Source organism: Coptis chinensis, chromosome 3 (genome assembly GCF_015680905.1).
Source record: "Coptis chinensis isolate HL-2020 chromosome 3, ASM1568090v1, whole genome shotgun sequence".
In the NCBI taxonomy this organism is placed as follows: domain Eukaryota; kingdom Viridiplantae; phylum Streptophyta; class Magnoliopsida; order Ranunculales; family Ranunculaceae; genus Coptis; species Coptis chinensis.
Window position 1 is genome coordinate 37,925,906 of NC_141458.1, and position 23,251 is coordinate 37,949,156.

Here is a 23,251-nt window from a genome sequence, read left to right on the forward strand (position 1 = left end):
CCGAATTTAGATAAATCAGATAATATAAATGATATCCGACTCCTCGATATCCGAGATGTGACAACAACCTCAAAACCCAATCTATATCATAACCCTTAATGAATAATAATACATGCGGAAAACAAATACAAGAAAATACTCAAAACAATCCACTCATCATTATGAATACTTGTGGCCAGAATAAGTTACAAACTTCTTCACTTAATTATTCGGAAAAAAAATAAATTAAACATATGTCCCCAACAAATTCCACTACATCTCTGAGGAAAAAATGAAACAACATCTTATTGAAAATAAATGCTAACATCAATCCGCGAAAGCCCGCCACCTTCTCGAACATCAACTTCAGGTGATCGACTATGTTCATATAAGAACACACCCGATTAGCAAACATGCAAATCGGGTCAACATTATAAATAATGTTGGTATGAGTAGCCTTAGAAAACCATATAGATATACATAAAATTTCATTCTTTACATGGCAGGTAGTTCCTCCATCGAAGTAGTTTTAGCTTAAGGTAGTTAGTTCCTTCATAAAGGCACCTTAGCTTCTAACTATGAGTAAATAACTTAGGGCATCCTAATACTTACCGTTATGCATGCTCTATCGCAGAGTGGGTCCTCAACATCTCATATATATACAACATCTTATATATCAACATCTTATATAACAAGCCATTAAATTTCGATTGCCCAACGTGGGTTGATCAATCAACATCTCATATATATACAACATCTTATATATCAACATCTTATATAACAAGCCACTATTCGGCTACGATTGCCCAACACATGGGTCAATCAACATCTCATATATATACAACATCTTATATATCAACATCTTATATAACAAATACGCCCACACAGGGCAGATCACATGAGTTGTGGTAGCTAGGTTCTAGGATTTTCGTTACGTAATTTATTCAGGTGTATATATTTATGCATCTTAAAATTTCTCTATCTTCACGTGTCAATATTTACACAAGATCATCGTCAAATCTATATTAGATACTGACCAGCAAGTTTATACAAGTATCACCCACATCCTATCATTGGATTGGTCCAGCAATTCAATCTATAACATTTTTAGAAAAAGTCAACAGTCAACGGATCAACAGTCAACCCAACAGTCGACGGTCCTAACCGGTGGTCATTCCTCCCGGTCCTCACCCAAACCCATATTTAAAAAGAGTTCAAACCATGGTCCTAAGCGACTGGCTAAACTGACCCGGTTTAACCCGGCCCATAACTGATTGGGCTCAACTTGAATATTTCAAAACTAACTAGATCCCATGTGATCCAATACAAATATTAGGGACCAGCCCACCTAAACATATTAAACTGGCCCAAAATAAAAGGCTAAAAGAATTGGCCCAAAACAAAACTAATGTGGCCCGGCCCAACTAAAATAACACCCAAACCAAACAACAGGAATAGTGGCCGATTCCTTCATCTTCTCCAGCGCCTCAACCCCAAATTCCGGCCACCCAACCTTCGCACACCACCCAAACTAACTAACCGAAATTGGTTAGGGTGAAAAACCCCAAAACTTTAATTCCTCAAGCAACACCAAATTCTCAGTTTTCGCAGTCGATCTCCAATCACAGATACGACCGCCATTAACGTTCGGGAAGCTTTCAACCACTCTCAAACTTCCCTACTACCACCATACATCAAACCAACAACCCTCCATACAAAAACAGCTCAATCATGCACAAATAAATACACAAACAAAATTTCTCAGTAACACAGTAATGGCCGAAATGGCGTTCATGGCAGAGGAGGAGGTTAGGGGCTTGCGCCTCCCTTCCCCACCACCTAATGGTGTAGGCAGTACTAACAACTCTTCAGAGTATTTAACATGTACAGGAAAATCATGGTTGATCAGAACAAAAACGGCATGAAAAGTAATAGAACGGTGGTTCTTCAGTAACCGAAACGTGGTCTGTGTATGTGTCTAGATGCGAGAAACAATACAGAATAACCACTCACAATAAGATTAATCTTTGGAGAGAAAAGAGCAGAAAACGAAATATGAACAGAACAGTCTTTGGACGTACAGTTCACTGTGTCCATATACGGGAAAAACCAAAAATGAACTACTCACCTTATGTGTTAACAGCAACAGAAAATATCGACGAAAATAATGAAAGATCCAATCCCAGCTAGCTCGCGAAATCCGTGTTCTTCTCCGCTGTTGGCTTGTGTGTGTTGTGTGAGGTTTTTCCAGAAAAACAAGTTCCTACGAAGACAACCTATATTCTCCTTAACTTCCAAATTACTAAATATTCTTATATCCTAACTATGGAAATATTATTTCTATTAAAAGGATTATATATATGTTACTTAGGTTAATAACTTGTTTCCTTTTTATTTAAAGCTTTCCAAAAATTAAAGATAAATTACCCACATTCAAAATTCAAATACTAGTTTCATTTATTAACATTATTCGAAATTATTATTAGGTATTTCACACGCTAGCACGTTGACCCGGAAAAATCTGATCAAATACAAAAATATTAAATATTATTCTGCTTGAGATAATGTAAATATAAAATAGGGGTCTTACAATTGTGTCATCGCACATATGATTGAGTTTTTCTGTTAGGTATTTGATGAACAAATCCCCTTGTAGAATCGATGAAGAAACCGACTACTTGAACATGATTAAGAAGCAGAAGAAGACTCCAACGAAAGCAATGAAAGTTTGGGTTATCAATGAAGCAATCATCATCATACCATGTGGTATGGGAGCAGGACAAATTAGAAGATCAAGTCCTGGACAACCTACTGTGAAGACCAAAAAGTCTCAGACTGATTTGTTTTTAAAGCAGATAGTGTTACTCCCGAAAAGGTGGTGGACAACCTAGAGTGCAGAATAAACCGGTTAGTAGTGAGCTATTTAAACAAGAAATGGTTAGAAGTGCAAGTCCTGGATCAAGTTATGGAATTCCTAGTACGAAGAAGAAACAAGTTTGTAGTGAGCCGTTTAAACCTTCTCTGCTGCTAAAGAGTGCTTGTCCTAGATCAAGTGGTGGAGAACATTGTATTAAGAAGAAATTCAATGAAGAAATTCTAATTACTGATTCTCCAAGGAAACAATTTTTTTTGAAAGAAAAAGTGCTAGCTCGACAGAAATATTCTTTCAATCAATTTAAACTTGTGGACGAACCAATAGGTAAATCACTAATTTTATTTTAGTTATTCTTAGTTCCAGTAAATGGTTTGGTTGCTGACGGTTATAAACGCTGTGTTCCCCAGACAGTCTGCTAGAACAACCTTCAACTGCAACTTATCGATTGAAAGATGTGGAAAATGAAAATGTCGTTGAAAATGTCCCACACAGCTTGGAGACGTTCGAAAAGGTCATGGCAGGTGAGGGACGGGGAACAAGTAGTACACCTGTAAATATGTTAGTTACGCATAAATGTCTGTTCAATTACTCACATTTAGTAACCATTTTAGATTTGTTCCCAAAGGGAAGCTCAAGTGCAGTTGGTAGTTGCAAATCAATAGAAGAAAGGATACCTCTTCCAATTGTCATTGAAGGTGAGCAAGATATAAACATTACTGAGGGGATAATTATAGTTTGAGTCATTTGATAGTCCATGCACTAATGGTTGACCTATTATAATGTAGAGGATGATCCCACTGGTATTGAAGATGCTGATCAACCAGACTATGAAGAGTTTGATTCTCAAAATCCATATGGAGATACAACTGACATTCCTGAAGAATACATAATTGCGAGTCCCCTGAAGTAATGAGGAGGTTGAATTTCAAAATGAAGATGAAGTTCAAATACTAAATGATTTAGTTGATACATCTAACATTCCTAAAGAAAATATAATCGGCAGTTCTCGAAGTAATGAGGGGGTTGAATTTCAAAATGAATATGAAGATGAAGTTCAAATACTAAATGATTTAGTTGATACAACTGACATTCCTCAAGAAAACATAATCGGCAGTTCTTGAAGTAATGAGGATGTTGAATTTCAAAATGAATATGATGATGCTGTTGCGGGTGAAGTTGTGGTAGTTGAAGATGATGAAGATGATCAAGTTGAAGAATACGATCATGATGATGGCGATATATGGTCGACTCCGAATCGAAGTCAAGAGTATTTGTGGGGGGACACACCTATGACAGTTGTGAATGATGGCGCGATGAGAAAGGTTAGATTGATTTGATTTCGAATTGGAGGGAATGGTTGATGCTAGGGTTATTGGTGCTAAAGATCTGAATTCTGAAGACTTACATCAAGTATATGATCCTTTGTGTGGCTCTTATAGTCCGAAAACCACTACGAACCAAAGTGAGGTTGTAAATCCTTGTAATGAGGGGTTGAAGTTTGTACCCCCTAAAGTAGGTCAGTATTACACCACTCGAGTCTCGAGATGATCTTGTGAAGGACATAAAATCTTACGCAATTGCACATATGTTTGATTTACGTCGTTGCAATACTACCTCCCAAAAGTTGGTAATCAAGTGTAAGGCAACTAACTGTCCATTTCATTTGTATGCAAAAACCCGCGAATGGGTCCGATATGTGGGTGGTTATAACTTTTAGAGATGCACACACTTGTGCACAAGATAAGGCTGTTTCAAAAAATTCACAAGCAGACGCAAAGTGGGTTTCAGAAATTGTTATGTCCAAGCTTAAGGACAATGAAGAACTGACTGCAAAGAACCTTCAGTTGGAGGTGAAACACTCACAACTAACTGATGTGACATATAAAGTTGTGTGGAGGGCTAGAGAAATTGCGTTAGAAAAGGCCAGAGTACTATTGTAACTGTCAGCAACTATAAGGATAACTAGTAGCAATATGTAATGTCTTAGTACAATTTATGTTTAGGGTATACTATGAAGAATATCTAGTTGTACACCGAATTATTCTTTATAGTATGCTATGAAGAACATGGTTGTTGTTTTTGATTAACTTGTATCTGTCATGGTGTGTAACTGGTAGGCATATGTAACCTGAGCTGGTGTATTTTGTGCACATGTAGATAAGGGGTAGCTTCAGTCAATCATACCAGATGCTGCCAGTTTATTTTAAAGAACTGAAGAAAATTGATCCAGATTGCCACACTAATATAATAACAACAAGCGAGCACAGGTTTGCTCGCGTTTGTTTGTGAGCTATGGCGTAATTGTTCGTGCCTACAGAAGGTGTCTTCGTCCGTTGATTATGATCGATGGAACTTTCATGAACTGTCATTCTAACTGCTCTTTCTGTTGATGAAGGTAGTCATTGCTTTCCAATTGCAGTTGGTGTAGTCCCAAAAGAAAATAATGAACATTGGGATTGGTTTCTTCAAAAACTCAGAGATGTTGTAGTTGGTCCTACAGATAAGTTTGTTCTATTATCAGATAGGCATACAAACATTCTCCAGGCAGTGCCAAAAATCCTTCCAAATGTGTACCATTGCTTTTATGCACAACATATCTCCAACAATGTTAGCAAAGAAGACACCAAAGGGAGAGTTAAGGCCGCAGTAGAAACTTATGATAAAGCTGACTTTGTGAGAATCATGTGTCGTATTTGGTGTAGTGATAGTAAATGTTACGCAAAAATAATAAAGATTCCGAAGGAACAGTGGTCATTTGCCTATGCTGAAATGAGAAGGTATGTAATTTGTTATACAAATCATATCGAGAGTTGGAATAAGATAATTATGCCTGAGCGAGCTATGCCAATTACATCTATGCTAAATGGTATTCGAATGAACATTATGAGGCACTTTTATGACTATCGGTCATGGCTCGAAAGTTGAAGACAAAGCCGACAAAATCACCGAGGATGTAATCATTTCCTCTCATATGTTATGCCGTCACTACAATAAGGGTTAGTGAGATACATTATACTTGGTTACCGTAGAATACCGGATCTGATAGTTGACCTACTAAAAAAATATTGTACATTTGGTTTTTTTCAACAAGTTGGTATTCCTTGCAACCATGCAATGAAGGCCATTAATGATGGTCGGTTCTGTGTATATGACTTCTACCTGCCGTGCTATTCAAAGAAAACGATGATGGATACCTATCAAGAGAATTGGACACTGATGAAGGGCAAAGAACAGTGGCATTGTGGAAGTTACAACATCATGGTTCATCCTCCCACAAATGAGGTAATGCCTGGCAGGCCCCAAAAGAAGAGGAAACGTTCTAAAGAGGAGGGTGTGCCAGTGCAAAGGAGAAGGTGCAGCCGTTGTGGTGCCCTTGGACACAACAGAGCAACCTACCCTAATGCGACAGATGATGCTGCTTGGATTGACTTTTCAGTGGGGTGGGTTCCGGCTTATTTTACCAACGAAGACAACATTTGAATTAACCACTTCGGCCGAATTTTAAATATAAAATTGTCAAGAACTAATCTTGTAATGTTATTTGGATTTTCTTGGGCCTTTCAATGACTATGTAAGTTATTTGGGAATCAATGTAATGGTATTTTGTTGTTTATACTTGCAGGTGTTTTTTCTATTGAAGTTATTAATATGTAAGGTAGCAAAAAAAAAACAAATACTATAAAATTAAGGGTTAAAATTAACGGCACAATTGAAACACTTAGGATTGTAACTTGAAAATTAGAGACGTTATCTAGGGCTGTTATCTAAACAAACCACTGACTTCAAACCCCTACAAAATATTATGTTTGTCAAAATGGAGTACTACAAGATTAGACACATAAGTTCCAAAATAATAACAAACATCTGAAAATGAGAGAATTTCGATGTCCCCTAGTTCTTGTCTTCAGCTATTTTCTCCTGCTGGTCAGCAGACCCATCTTCAGCATCCTTACCTTTGTTGTTTTCTGCATCCTGCAGCTGTACCTGGCTTCCAGCTGTGTCATCATGAGTCTCTTCATCTGGGTCAATGTTGAGTTGGTCCTCAGTAGCAGCTTCAGCATCCTCCTTGACTTGGTCACTTCCAGCTGCACTCTGTTGGCATTGGTTAGCCTCCACTTGGACCAACGTACTTATTAGAAGGTTCAACATGGAGTTGGTCCTCAGTACCAGCTTCAGCATCCTCCTTGACTTGATCACTTTCAGCTGTATCTGCTGCACTCTGTTGGCATTGGTTAGCCTCCACTTGGACCAACTCATTAGCAAGTTCAACATCCTCATTCACTTGGTCACTTCCTGCTGCATCTGCTTCACTCTGTTGGCATTGCTCAGTCTCCACTTGGACCAACTCAGTAGCAAGTTCAACATCCTCCTTGAGTTGGTCACTTGCAATTGCATCTGCTTCCTTTTGTTGGCATTGCTCCGTCTCCACTTGGTTCAAAGTAGCAGGTTCAACATCTTTGTCCACTTGCTTACTTCTAGCTTCAACATCCTTTATCTCAGTAGTTGCTTTAGCATCCTTGGGCTCTATGCCAATGTCAACTTGCTTCAGTACCTCTGTCCCAGTAGCTGCTACATCCTTGGACACTTGGTTATCTACTTGCAGACTTTCTTCTATCAACCTCTGTTCAAATTCTTTTATCTTTTTAGCCACTTCATCTGGATTTAATCCACAGGATATAATGTCCATTCCAATCCTCAGCCACATTCTAAATGGTTGCATGTCAATATTGTTTAGGGTTAGTTAGACTTACCCCATTTTTAAAAATATTAGTGATACCCTCCCAATTGCAAGATCCAACGGCTCTGAGATGAATTTTTTTTTTCAGGATGAAGAAATCGGACCGTTGGATCTTACAAATGGGGGTATCACTAATATTTTTGAAAAATGGGGGTAACACTAATTGGCAACTAGTAATGGGGGTAAGTCTATCTAACCCTATTGTTTTACCTACCGGGAACACCTCTAAGAAGACTATCAATAAAGGCAAGGCAATATAACCCACAGCTGTTGGAATCTGGTTGTTGTGTGACACTAACAAATTCATGAGTCCATGGTGTGTTCAAATCAACAGTAGAGCTTGGATCAACACACCTGAGCACATAAGGAATCATTCTCTCCAAAGCTAGTTGTTCATCAGAAATTTGGTTTCCACCAAGAGAATCATAGGTGCACACTTTCATCTCTTTAAAGTTAAAGACATCAACAATCCAGTGACTACCATGAACTTGAAGAGGTACAATTACTCCTTTACCCTGTACTGGGTGCGGTTGATTTCTAATCCTTCCTTCAAACCATTAACCAATTTCATCTGTATGGTACAAACCATTAACCAATCTTTCCTCTAGGCTTGCAGCTCGAAAACTTGGGTCTTGTAGTTTATTCTTGAATATCCCATACTCTCTTATCATGAATTTCTACATCCACAAAGTGATGATTAAGCTTATCAAACTTAAGTAAGATTAGTGAGTAAGCTTCAACAGAAACTTAGTATTAAAGTATAGAGAACTCACAACAAAGTAAACATCCTCCACAATAGTATACACTTCATCTTCTGGAATGACATGTTCTTTATAGTGCTGCTTATACCACCTTATCAATAGCTTGACATATAAGCTGAGAACCTATAAAAGAATCAAATATGAATTAGTAACAATTAACTTTCTGTAGTAGTTTACTTTGCACATTAATACCAAGTTGCTGATAGTTTTAAAGCAAATTACTAATGGTAGATTCATTACCTCACCATCCACCCATTATCTTCTATGTAACGAATGAAAATTATGCACTGAAATAACTTGATTATACCTAAAAACTCTCATATATGGAGAGCTCTGTTGATCCTTCTTCCTACTGCACTTTCTCCAGTAATAATTGACAACATTTACCTCACCTGTGGTAGTTGTTTTCTTGTAAAAGGTTGATGACAGAGCAACCTTGATTAATGAGTCACAATCATTTCCCAGTTTTTTCTCCCTCCTCCTTCTTCTACGGCCACTCTCTTGCACTTTTCTAATCCATTTCCTTCTCCATCCAAGTGTGAATGAGTACCACATCAGGGTCCTCCACATCACCAGCATCATGCTGACCCACAGTGTTCTGGTCATCATCTACAACTGCCACATCATGTTCAGTGCTTACTCCTTCTGATGGTGATAGGGGCAATCTGATTATGTCGGGAGCTCTGAGACTTCCAGCCAATAGAGAAACAAAACTGAATTTTTCCATTTCTCTATTCAGGATTGCTTCCCCATCAAGATCACCAGGAGGAAGGACTAAAACTAAAGCCAAAGGATATGATTCCCCATCAAGATCCCCAGGAGGAGGGACAAAAGTAGAAGACAAAGGAGAGTAAAAGGGAACATGATCAAGCATTGAAGATTCGGCATAAGATACTATAGCAGTCTGTACCCCCCACCAGGTCCTCCTCCAGCTCCACACTATGTTCTTGGTATGTCCCCTTGGGTATGACCTCACTAATCTCTTGCAAAGCACTTGCAGCAATTGACTCGAAATCATTTTGCCCTCTTTGTTTCTGTGAAACATCTTCATCTTCATCTGACTCAACCTGAATCAACTTCCTTCTTTGTTTGGGTGTCTCAGCTTCCTTAAGCTTCAGCTCCCTTTCTCTTGTTCTCTCATTGATTTGATATTTTTTCTTCAAGTTTGCCTCTCACTAGCCTTTATAGCCTCATTTTTGCTGGCCTTTGATGGCTGAACTCGAGTACCACAAACTTTGACCACTTTCCTTTTCTTTCTTTCAATCTGAGCAGGTATTGAAGTATCTCCCACAACTTCGAGGCTTTGATCCTTGTCCAATGCTATTTTTATTTTAGATGAGGAACTAGGAGAAACCTCAAAGGTAACTTTCTTAGAAGCAGATGAACTCCCTTTCTTAGGTTTTGAGTGAACCTTTTTTGGGAAGACTTCTTTGGGGTAGACTTCTTCTGGGAAGACCTTGTTGGTGTTTTCGGTTTAGCATCAGCACCTACATTGCTTGGCTTTCTTGGGCTTGGGCTTCTAGTTGTAGCTCCTTTCATAACCTTAACCTCTAAACTTTTGCTCCTTGTTCCAGGCCCTTTCATAACCTCAACCTATGAACTTTCCATACCACCTTTCATCCCACCATAAGCAATCTCTTGAATTATTGTTTCCATGTCAGTCCTTATTTCACTCTGGAGTATATCCCCAACAACCCTAACCTCTTTACTGACATGCTTTAGATTAATCAGAGCACATAACAAAGAATATAAGTAAGATCCCACTTCACTATTTGTAAAACCACTCTGGATGTATTGTAGTGGTGACATATCATGTCTAACAATAGCTCACTCATGGTACATTAACATATTTGCCTCATATATGAAACAATCTTTGCAACATGCGGTTCCATAACAACACATTATTAGTGCTTCATATAACAACATGGGTCCACACAACATTTGCAATTCTAATTCAAGACTGTACCCATATTATATTACAACTTTCTATAAAATTTTAAGATTATATGAGTACTTCAAATGTAAAATATTGGTTACCCATATATTATCATAGGTACCCTATTATTATTCTGGGATCAACATGCAAGATCCCACTTTACTTTTTGTAAACCACTACAGATACATTGTAGTGGCTGACATATCATGTCTTACAATAGCTCACTCATAGTACATTAACATATTACTGCCTCATATATGAAACAATGTTGTAACATACAGTTCCATAACAACACATTATCAGTGCTTCATATAACAACATGGGTCCTAACAACATTTGCAATTCCAATTCAAGACTATATAATAGGGTACTCATATCATATTACAACTTTCTATAACATTTTAAGATTATATGAGTACTTCAAATGTCAAAAACTGGTTACCCATATATTTTCATGGGTACCTGTAACACCCTCATTTTATTAAATGTCCAAAATTAATTATTTTACAAAATAATAATAATAATAGTAATATTATATTGACTAAGTCTTAAGTTAAGTGGAGTGAATATGTATGCTTGACTTTTTGGAAAAAAAGAGGGAAAATAGTTTGTTTGGTTTGAAAAGGATTTAATAGGAAAGTTTTTAAGTTTTAAAATAACGTGTAGAGATTGTATTAATAAGGAAACAAGGAGAGAATAATTCCGAAATTTATGGGAGAAAATATGGAAAGTTTCTTAAAGTAAAATATGGTAGAATTCTTTAGAATGGGATGCTTTTTAAAAAATGGAGGTTTTTAAGAAAAAAACTAATTTTTCATTAGAACTAGACAAGTAAAACAAAGAAGAATGGAGCACGGATCATGCGTATTCTAGCTGGCACGGAATCAGTTTTCTTTCATATTCTAGATACGTTTTCGCGATACAGGTGAGTAGTTATTTTGTTATTTTTCATCGAACCTATAGTTTAGTTTTACGTGTATACATACATATTTGTCTGTCCAATGTTTCCGTCCATTGTTACTACTCATTCTCTTGTTATTTTCGGTGTCGTGTCGTATTATTAAATTAAACTCTATTGAATATCAGAAATTGAAATTGAACTTTCGAAGAAGCTTGATTGGGCCCGTTAATGGTGGCGCAAGCCCAGGAGACAGAAATCGTCCCTCATAGTTTTACTCTTTTTTTTTGTTGTGGTTTTAAATTCCTATTGTTGTATATATTGATTGTGGATTGTTGGTTTGATGTTTGGGTGATGTCGGGGGACTATTAGAGCTTGAAAGGGCGTTAATGGCGGCTCAGAGAAATCGCCAGTAAAATGAATGTGAACTGTTATTGTTGTTTTTGTGTTGATTTGAGATTGGGGGTAGAAAGGGGTTGAGGTTTGGTTATTGTTGTTTGAATGGGTGTTGGAAAGGGGCTGTCAAAGCTCGAAAAAACCGTTAATGGCGGTCGGATCCATAATTTGGAGAGTGATTTCAAAACAGGAAATTGGGAGTTTCTTTGTTAATTAATGTTGTGGGATTTTTCACCTTCACCAATTTCGGTGGGTTTGTATAGGGTGGTGTGTGGAGGTTTGTGGTGGCTGGGAAACTAGGCTCTTGGCTAGGAAGGAGATGACAAAGAGAGAGATCGGTGCTCCCCATCTCACGGTGCAAGTCTATTTCGGTTGGGCTTTGGGCCAAAAATCTATTTTTGTTTTGGGCGGTTTCTATATTAGTTGTTGGGCCAGATTTTATTATTTAGTTTTGGGCGATTCGGTTTAAGTTTTGGGCCAGTTTCATTTCTTTTGTTTGGGCCAGTTCTTTTTTTTTTGGACTGGTCCATATGACTTAAAATGGGTCCAATTGGGTCTTTAAATGTTTGACTTTCGGGTTTTGTGTTTTGGGGGCTTTGACTTTTGTGAACTTTTGATAATGTCGTGGAATTGTGCTACATTTTATATTGTAAATTGTATGGACAAGTCCAATGATAGAATATTGCGAAAGCTTGTATAATTGGTCAGTCATTATCTAAGAAAGATTTGACGTTGATGTTGTGTATTTTTGACACGTGACGAGATAGAAACTTTAGGAGATATAATATTTCTAAAACATTATAAAAATGTTATGCGATACATTTGAAGCAATTATGACATTATATAATATGTTGGTATATATATATTATATGCAATAGTTTTGGAGAAATAAATGTATAAACGCTCTATTATTTTATCTGTGAGATGCTACTAGGAGGTAGTAGAGTATTTGTGGATATTTTCCACAGGATTGTGGCGTAGTGCAATAATATATTGGCACGTGAAAGAATGAAAGTGGTTATGAGATATATTGAGATATTTCTAAATATTGTGGTTTAGTGCAATAAGGTATTTGACCTGCACGTGATATAGTGGAATGATTATGAGATATAAATGTATGACACCTGAATAAATTACGTAACGAAAATCCTAGAACCTAGCTACCACAACTCATGTGATTTGGCCCTTGTGATGGGTATGTGATATGATTGGCCTTCCGGGCGTTTCAGTGAATCTAAATGGCCCTTCCATTAAGAAAGTAATTTGATTGGCCCTTCTAGCATTTCAATGAATCTGAATGACCCTTCTGGCGTAGCCGAATAGTGGCTTGATTATTCCGTTTGCAAAATTAGAACAAGACGCGCGATATTTTATGCCGAATAGTGGCGATACTCACATAATGGCTTTTCGTGTGAGGGTTACCCGGTATCGCGATATCCCGCTTAGGGTAACTACGCATACGGAGTGGTTTATTATGTGAGGGAGGCATGTGGATATACATGTTCGTTGGGTAGCGATTGTGGTAGCCAAGAAAACTAGGTAAGACATAGATACGACGTGATTTTAGGGACACGCAAAGAAAACCTTAAATAATATAATTATGGTAATATGTTGGTTAATGATATATCTTTAAATATATAATTGTATATGATTTTGCACAAGGGTGGGTCAAACTAATTACTTGTGCAGAGACGACCCACTCTGTAATTGAGCATGAAATGCGGTAAGTATAGAATATGCTTGGCTGGTTAGTAGTTTAGTTAGAACCTAAGGCGCCTCGGTGGAGGAACTAAATGCCTTTGTATTATTGTTGGGAAGCTAAGGCGCCTCAGTGGAGGAACTATCTGCCTTAATTATTGTACTTAAGGATGTTGTATTATTAGATTTGGAGGTTAAAAGGCCCGGTTGGAGGAACTAACTGCCTTATTTAGTGTGTAAATATATGTATAAGTATATATTATATTTTAGGGCTACTCACACAAAGCATTGTTTATAATCTTTGGACCGATTTGCATGTTTGCTTATCGGGTGTGTTCATTAAATGAACATAGTTGATAAGTCTTGATAGGTTTAGTGTTGAAGAAGGTTGGTTCTTTGCTTGTGGTTTGCATTAGCGTCGCATTTAGGATATGTTTGTTTTCCCTTAAGGTGTAATAGATTTTAGTTGAGACAAATGTAATTTGTATTTTCAATTGTAATGATAATTAAAGAGTTGTTGAAAGGAGATTTGTAAGTTAATCAGATTTGTGAATTTTTGAAATGAATAGGACTTTTGTTCATCTTAAATTTTTATTGGTTTTTAATTATCCACATATTTAAATTATTTATGGGTTTTTGGAAGTTGAGAGTGCATCACACCTCGAAAATCGAAGAGTCGGGAACAAATATTGTTTTTCCGAATTCTGTCGAAATTCAGGGTGTGACAGTACCCTATTATCATTCTAGGTTCAACATGCAAGATCCCACTTCACTATTTATACATAGTAGTTGTTGACTTATCTTGTTTAATAATAGCTTATTCATGGTACCATAACATATTACTGCCTCATATATGAAACAATGCTGCAACATGCAGTTCCATAACAACACATTATCAGTGCTTCATATAACAACATGGGTCCTAACAACATTTGTAATTCCATTATCATATTACAACTTCTATAACATTATAAGATTATATGAGTACTTCAAATGTCAAAAACTAGTTATCCATATATTATCATGGGTACCCTATTATCATTCTAGGATACAACATGCAACATTGTTGAACGCAATAAAGAAAACAAATTACTTACAAGGCCTTTAATTACTTTTGTCTGTCTTTGAAAATGTCTTCATTATTGTATGTCCCTGAAACTACTGCACCACTTTGCATGGGCTGTTGCCCCAAAGCATCCTTTAGCACTTCTTCATTTAGTTCTCCTTCAGAAAGATCTAGACTTTCCAACACCACTGCCTTCCCCTTAAGAGGCTGAAGCTTTTTCTTATAAGTATGTAGATGTATGTTTTTGGAAGGTAAGTTTACCCAACCTAGTATTATTCTGGGGAACCTACCATCAACTTGTCTCCGAGCCCCAAGAGATGGGATGTGAAGATATACCCAAATAACAAAACAAATTAAACAACCATAAACTGCGAAAGAATCCTTTCCAACACTCACCAGGTTATTAGACATGTCTTCCAAAGACTCTTCCAACATTTCAAACAGAGGTGGGCCCCAAGGAAAGCTGTTAAATGCATTTAAATTCTCAGCCAGATCAATATACCTCCCATCAACTGTCCTAGCAGATCCTGGAAGCACAACCTGCAACAGTATATACAACCTAGTCAGCCTAAACACATCATTCTGACTTTCTTCACCAACACTTGATTTTGCCAAATTTCTAGCTTCCAATATTTATGTTTGAAACCGTGGTTCCTTTAAAAACCTTTGCTAAATTGGGATGAGATCTTGATGTCTGCCGTGTGTAGAATGAATTAGAAACCGGCTTCACACTAAGACCCATTATAAAGAGCAACATCACTTTTTTAAACACCAAATCCTTCTTACCGATTCGGTAGCAAAGTTTACCTACTTGGTGTCCCAAAACAACATATACTAGCGTAGTAGTGGTGTGCATTCTCTCGTTAATGCTTAAAAACTTCCCCAAGCAAGACTTCTCAAAATCTTCCCTCTCTTCAGTAGTGAATGTTTTGAACAATTTATGCATTTTATCGAGTGACATACGAACAGTCAAATTAAGCTTTCTCATTTTTGAAAGATTGGAAATGGTCTGAAAATTAGGGATTCAAGGTATTCAATTTGGGCGGTTTTTTTGGTCCGAAAATGAACACTAAACCGTCCTTATACCCTCAAACATATTACTACCGACACGTGCCAGTTAAAGGTTAAAAAACCATCATTTCTTCAATAGTTCGGCGAATAATTAATGCTATCGTATCGTTCTTAACATGTGGCAAAGATTTTTCCCACCCAAAGTAGATTTTCATCTCACCAGTTTATCTTAGTACAGACATATTGTAATGTACTACCTATCAACAACTTCTGAGTCTGGTCATTTTACAAAGGGTGGGACTTCCTAACATTTTGGCTATTTTTATAAGAAAACTTTTTAAATATTGAACTATGGACAAGCTTGTAATTGAGTTGGGTGCGAACAATGGTGAAATATGGCACTGAGATGCTAGTTACTACTTCTCAACTTCAGTATGTGATTAAATGCTACACTTTTGTTTTACTTGATATTGAATAAAGGGTTGAATAAACTTATCAAAGTTAACTTTTGTTTAACTTGTTATTGGATAATACTATTTTGTACATAAGTTATAGGTGTATATTAAAGCCAACCTGATAGTCTTAATTGTGTTCTTGTATATTTTGTGAATGCTAAATGCATTTTTTCTTTTTTCTTCTTATTAAGTTTCCATACATATTTATTTCTATTAGGGTCTCATTATCTCCTCATAAACAACAACAGTGATATAAGGGTACCCCTGATATAATCACAAACAAAACATATGAACATTAACAGTTACTGTGTTGACACTCAAGCACAATGAACCGGCCGTTTCACAAACAACAAAATACCATTACATCGATTCAAGCCCAAACCTATACAGTGAAACATACTTCCAAAACTCCATAAGGTGATATGTGAAGTGGAAGTGGGATTTCAAAAGAAACCCAAGTTGCTGACGGTACATGTAAGTATCGCTTATGGTGACATACACAGAGTCTTCATTGCTAAAACCTGGCGGAACCGCGACTGAAAATGCAATCCAAGCTCACCACAATGACTGCTTAGTTGTCTTATTCTGCTTTTGAATCATGCCTTGAATCATATTCAAGTAGTCAATTTTTTTATGGATCTAGAAAAGGACTTGTTCATCAAATACATCATACAAAAACTCAATTTCATGCACTTGGACAAACCTTCCACAAGACACATGAATCCTTCTAAGAAAATATACACATCAAACACTCTCAATTTCACCTCACCTGTTACATACTTCTTCACTCAATGCAAAAAGAACAAAATCAACATGGAAATAGTAAACATATATAACTATGGAAACCTTAAAAAAACTCTATACACTACTACGTAAAAGCAAACCCAAGTTCCTGACGGTACATGTAAGTGTCGCTTATGGTGGCATCCACAGAGTCTTCATTGCTAAAACCTGGCAGAACCGCGACTGAAAAGGCAAACCAAGCTCACCACAATGACTTCTCAGTTTTTTTCTTTTGCTTTTGAATCATGCCTTGAATCATATTCAAGTAGTCAATTTTTTCATAGATCTAGAAAGGGACTTGTTCATCAAGTACATCATACAAAAACTCAATTTCATACGCTTGGACAAACCTTCCACAAGACATATGAATCCTTCTAAGAAAATATACACATCAAACACTCTCAATTTCACCTCACATGTTACATACTTCTTCATTCCATGCAAAAAGAATAAAATCAACATGTAAATAGTAAACACAACTATGGAAACCTTAAAAAAACTCTATACACTACTACATAAAAACAAACCCAAGTTCTTTGATTGGTACATGTAAGTGTAAACATGGTGGCATCCATAGAGTCTTCTTTGCTAAAACCCTGAATCGGAATACTGACCGAAAAAGGCAATCCAAGCTCCCCACAAGGATCTTTCGGTTGTTTTCTTACGCTTTTGAATCATGCCTTGAATCATATTCAAGTAGTCAATTTTTTCATGGATCTAAAAAGGGACTTGTTCATCAAGTACATCATACAAAAACTCAATTTCATGCGCTTGGACAAACCTTCCACAAGACACATGAATCCTTCTAAGAAAATATACACATCAAACACTCTCAATTTCACCTCACCTATTACATACTTCTTCACTCCATGCAAAAAGAACAAAATCAATATGGAAATAGTAAACACAACTATGGAAACCTTAAAAAAAAACTCTATACACTACTACGTAAAAACAAACCCAAGTTGTTGACGGTATATGTAAGTGTCGCTTATGGTGGCATCCAAAGAGTCTTCATTGCTAAAACCTGGCGGAACCACAATGACTGCTCAACTATCTTCTTCTGCTTTTGAATCATATTCAAGTAGTCAATTTTTTCATCGATCTAGAAAGGGACTTGTTCATCAAGTACATCATATAAAAACTCAATTTCATGCACTTGGACAAACCTTCCACAAGACACATGAATCCTTCTAAGAAAATATACACATAAAACACTCTCAATTTAACCTCACCTGTTACATACTTCTTCACTCCATGCAACAAGAACAAAATCAACATGGAAATAGTAAACACAACTATGGAAACCTTAAAAAACTCTATACACTACTACGTAGTAACAAACCCAAGACGACCTAGAAAGAAACCAACACTGAAGACAACAAACCAAAGTTCAAAACATATCAATAAACAATGAGAACCGTAGAGGGAGAGGATAATCAAGAAGATGAACCTTAGAAAAATCCATTATCAAGATTTGTGTTCTTGTCCTCCATGAAAAACCTTACCAAAATCACGAAGGAGTGGATAACCAAGAAGATGAAATAAAAAAACTGGAAGCTTTGGAGGTTTGTAAACACTTTTATAGTTTGGCACAAAAATTGAGGTGAACGTTGTTTCATGTCCGTACAACAAAAGCAAGCCTGAAATTGCTGATAGTAGGTTCATAAGTTGCTGGTTCCTGATTCCGATTCCCACAATAGCTAATGTTTGTTTTCATTTTTACTTGGTTGAAATCCAACGGTCATTAATCGCTGGTACGTATCGCTAAGAGAATCTAACGGATAATTATCACTGTGCATATCAATATCAGAAGTACAAGAGGAGAGAGAGTGTGTTGCAGAGGAGAGAGAGTGGCAGGAGGAGAAAAATGTTGTACGGAAGGGCAAAAGTGTCAAAAACCCGTTGAAAAAGTCAAAATTAGAAGGCATGGCCGGTTGGAGAACAATGTCGATTTAACATGGCCGATTCAGGCAATTACCCTATTTCAAATCTCTACGTGTGTTTTGGGATCGCATCTTCCCAAATAACTACTTACTGGTCTCTAATAAAGTACATGAAGTAACTGATTTCGCTCTGTGAATCAAGGATTATTCACTCAGGAGTCAGGACAGCTATAGATAAAATAGTTGCATTTAGTTCATAGGGCTAAATAAACTTTCAGCTTTCTAAATACAAAAATATATAGCAATAGAAACATAAATGAACGTAAGGTCCTTAATTAGTGAAGGAATCCCAGGGTGAGTACAATATCAGGCATTCCAACAGTGTGCGCCACTCTGGGAGTTGTTGGCCTCCTTCCTTTTCTCCACCATATCCCTTAGGTACCTTCTCATAATCTTCCCCGAAGGTGATTTTGGAATAGTGTCCACAAAGTGCACCACTCTCACCCTTTTATAGGCAGTTACATTTGAGGCAACAAAGTTCATGATATCCTCTTCATTCTCCTTTGCATTTTTGTTCATCACCACGAAGGCAACTGGTATTTCACCAGCTTCTTCATCAGGTAATCTGCATTAAATTTCAAAACCAGAACCAAGACCTCAGTTTAGGTGTACCTTAAAATGGACGAAATAAGACTCAAAAGTTGTTACTAATGTAGTAAAGATCCAGTTTCATATACTTCGATACTGGAAGTCTGGGACAAGATTGAAAACTACATGATCATTATGTAGAATGCATCTTAATTATCAGTTAATATATATCAGAACTGAATTTGAGAAGATACTAATTTTTGGTATAGGTCCACCTTCAGAGCCAATTAAAACTGATGCTGTTGAAAAATGGGAAATATATGGCTACGGAACCCCCTGGGCGGAAATGCCACCACCGTAGCCATATATTTCCCATTTTCCAACAGATGCGAATTACAATTAAACTTCCAATATTAGGTACTTAAGACCCTGGTGACATCCACCACTAAGTACATCTATCTATTGAGACAATATATCCAACAACAAAAAGAACAAATCTTACGGGACAACAGCGGCATCTTCAACAGAGGGATGAGTAAGAAGGAGCTACCTGTTACGCCCCGTGGCGGAAATGCCACCACCGTAGCCATATATTTCCCATTTTCCAACAGATGCGAATTACAATTAAACTTCCAATATTAGGTACTTAAGACCCTGGTGACATCCACCACTAAGTAGAGACTATATATCCAACAACAAAAGAACAAATCTTACGGGACAACAGCGGCATCTTCAACAGAGGGATGAGTAAGAAGAATAGCCTCTAGCTCAGCAGGAGCTACCTGTTACGCAAAAAGAATCAGTACACCAATCCATCTTAAATGTTAAATATACTAGCTCAATAATGATCTCACAGCCTCTGAGGAGAGATGAGTCTTTACAATTTTCTTATTACTATCTCAGTAGCTGCTTGTATTCACTTTGGAGTGACAATCTTTGGGACATTGTTTTCATGAATTTGTTTGTCTGGGGAAGAAAGACCCTCTACAAAACAAATCCATGACGGTGCAGAATTACATCAACATTTCAGTTAATATAGAATTTCAGCTACCGCCTTGATTTGATTTTCGAAGGAAATTCTGTGTCTAAGAACAGTCTGTGCTTAATGTAGTTGACACAAACTTCGTGTGCAGTCATTTCCTCATTATGACTATACCAAGCACTGCACCAAAATGATTCATGTCCTATTGATGTGTCTACATTTACTATTAAATAGTCTGAACTTGATTAGCAACTCTGTTATAGCTTTATAATTATGAGTCAATCTCCATTTATCTGGAAGGTTCTTATTTCAGATGGAAAGTAACTATTTTTATACGTCTGATTATTAAAATGCCTTACTTGGAAACCTTTGTACTTAATCAACTCCTTAATGCGATCCACAATAAAGACATCGCCATCGTCATCAATGTACCCAATGTCACCAGTATGGAGCCAACCTTTGGCATCGATGGTTCGATCAGTTTCTTCCTTATTGTTGTAGTAACCTGTGCAATATTGTAGAGATAAAAAATGACAATGATGGAAGTACACAACCATGATCTCGAACTTGTAACTCCAATGGCAGGAATAATAAGAAAAATATGTGGGACTTATTTGAAGGGGAAAGGAAAGTGAGGACCACTTCTCCACCGCTCTTGGCCTAACTAGGATACTCTCTTAAAAATTTGGCTGGTTGGCCACTGTGTCTTCTATAGAATTCAGTAACATCCAAACACAATTCAGTAATTTGTGTAGGTCCGTTTCTCGGACACTTCACACCTAGACACACAAATGTCGTCCTGACACAGCTAGACAGAGTCATTTTTTAGAACCATGGATTATGGATTCGCAAGATAACTTTGGTTGTACAATACTACAATGTAATGAATGCGTAAATGTACCTTGCATGACACATTGGCTTCTGACACAGACTTCTCCAGGGATATTCTAGGGAGAGATCGTCCTGTGTCGGGATCAATAAACTTGATCTCGAGGTTTGGTAAGATGAACCCAACTGAGCTTTTCTTTGCTACACCGTGACTATGCCTGGGGTCCCCATGAGTAAGTGTAATGCAGCTGTGTTCAGTTAGTCCATATGCCTGCATGGAATGTATAATTGGTGTTGGTAGAAAAACAAGAAAACAAATGAACAAACAATTCCTAGTAACATGGGTGAGAGGAACAACAAATAGCAGAGCGACAGGCATTGAGATCTAGAGCGCTGTGCTATTCGGATCAGATATGATTACATTGCTACTGAACACCATCCATTTTACCTCTTGGACCTGCACGCCGGGGAACTTTGATTCAAAAGAGGATAGGAGCTCTGGTGCAAGGGGAGCTGCTGCAGTCATGATGGCCCTGAGCTTGAGTCGAGTCAGGTCAAACTCCCCTACGACAGGGTTTTTAACCAATGCCAACATAATTGGTGGCACAATTGGAGCGAAAGTAACCTCATGTGTAATTAAGGCATTCAAAAATGTCCGAAGCTCAAACCTTCCCATGACCACCACCTTACCTTTGTTTCTAAGTGTAGCACAACATATTCCTGCGATGCCATAGATATGGAAAAATGGCATTAAGCCTAACGTTGTTACTTGCCCTATTAAATCAGTGGTAACACTGAATAGTGTGGAGCAGAGGTTGGCTACTAGGTTCTTGTGGGTTAACATAACGCCCTTTGATGTCCCTGTGGTTCCTGATGAGAATGGAAGGGCACATATATCGTTCTGGTCAACGGTCTCATTGATCGCTGCTGTTCCTGCATGATCTGCAGCGTCTAGCAAATCATTCCAAGAAATGGTCTTTTCAATGCGTTCTTCGCCCAATACTATGACTGGAACTTCTAAGTCTTTCACCTGTGGATTTCAAGACGTATCATTATTGATCTTTTCTTTGTAATGTACGTCGACTATCAGCAGAGCATGAAAATGTTTGCTTAGACTAATAATATCACATGCTTGCATATCTCGGATGCCCACTAAATATGATCCACTGCAGCATTTATTGGTATGCAAGGTTTCTCCCACATGACTGGAGTGGTGTGGGTTAGGCAGATACTTGAGTGTTAGGTTGTCAAACACAGAATTTGGAGATGTTGTTGCTGCTTATGCACAATTAGTAGTAGCACCTTTTCTAGTATTTACTATTTATTTCGTGGTGTTCCTACATGACGTTTATAGTGAATTTAAGAACTAAAGCATTGTTATTGGCATGTCACTAATAATTTAAGCATGAAATGGTCGTGAGAATACTGTAAGTCTGTAACGCAGTATTTTCACATAATCTAAAAGCTGCAAGGTATAGGGTATCGAAATCCGGTTCTTAAGATGTCAAACTACGTTCATAGTAGATGATAAAGATTCTAGTAAAACCTGCAAATATTAATTTTTAATATTATCACCTTCTCATATATGGATCCGCTAGTGACGATCAACTTTGCATCAGAATCCTCCACTTGTTTCTTTATTTCTGATGCATGAGCCTGTGGATTTGCACCTGAGAAAACACCCCCTGCAGCCATTATACCAAGAGCAATAATAGGATATTCCGCCACGTTGGGGAGAACAACCACCACAACTTTTCCCTTCCTAAGACCGAGAGACGTTAATGCCTTGGAAAACCTTCGAGTGTCTCTGATCACTTCACCGTATTTGTATTCCTTTCCAGTTACGGTCTCAACAAGCGCTACCTTGTCGGCATATAGCTCTGCGTTATGGAGCACAAACTCTGGTAGTGTCATGTCTGGAACAGGAACAGCTGGAAACTGGCTTCTGAACACATGTTCTTCCGCTTCAACTTGCATTTGGTTTTCCATTTTGGCAAGATAGCTAGCTTAGTTAGAGAAGTGCTATATTGTGTTGGAATGGGATAAGAAGAGAATAGAGAAAGGGTTTTAAAGGAATAAGACACTGACCCCAAAGTTCCGTCATGGTTTGTGCATGCTGAGTTGAGTTAGAGAAGATTAAGCAAAGGGGTGAGAGTTACATGGGCTATATTTGATAGGTAGATGTTGGTTGAGTCATGTTAGTCGGCATCTACTTCTTATTAGGAACCTTTTTTAAGTAATGAAATAATACATTAAAGGCTTTGAGCAATTTGGTAAAGATTAATGGAGAAGTTTTTGGTGGTCGAGAAGTTCATGTCTTAACTACTAATTTCACACCTGTTATTGCAACTTGCAAGTATCCTTTCTTGAG

General features: G+C 37.4%; 3 protein-coding genes across 3 annotated transcripts; 2 read left to right on the forward strand and 1 right to left on the reverse strand.

Annotated features, from left to right (window-relative positions):
- Window positions 1–2,864: 2,864 nt before the first annotated feature.
- LOC147509491 (uncharacterized) lies at window positions 2,865–4,449 on the forward strand. The gene is made up of 4 exons (XM_086599229.1): window positions 2,865–3,178; window positions 3,262–3,375; window positions 3,466–3,549; window positions 3,640–4,449. The coding sequence occupies exons 1-4, from the start codon at window positions 2,914–2,916 to the stop codon at window positions 3,762–3,764; spliced, it is 588 nt and encodes a 195-aa protein (XP_086455355.1). The 5' UTR covers window positions 2,865–2,913; the 3' UTR covers window positions 3,765–4,449.
- Window positions 4,450–4,548: 99 nt separating this feature from the next.
- LOC147509492 (uncharacterized) lies at window positions 4,549–5,779 on the forward strand. The gene is made up of 3 exons (XM_086597833.1): window positions 4,549–4,782; window positions 5,012–5,135; window positions 5,250–5,779. The coding sequence occupies exons 1-3, from the start codon at window positions 4,549–4,551 to the stop codon at window positions 5,777–5,779; spliced, it is 888 nt and encodes a 295-aa protein (XP_086453959.1).
- A 12,918-nt stretch (window positions 5,780–18,697) lies between these two features.
- LOC147509493 (4-coumarate--CoA ligase-like 1) lies at window positions 18,698–22,885 on the reverse strand. Its single transcript, XM_086599230.1, is given in 7 exon segments — window positions 18,698–19,107; window positions 19,785–19,852; window positions 20,412–20,557; window positions 20,954–21,001; window positions 21,004–21,151; window positions 21,329–21,910; window positions 22,456–22,885. Coding segments are annotated over 7 exon segments (1,665 nt in total). The 5' UTR covers window positions 22,870–22,885; the 3' UTR covers window positions 18,698–18,848.
- Window positions 22,886–23,251: the final 366 nt, after the last annotated feature.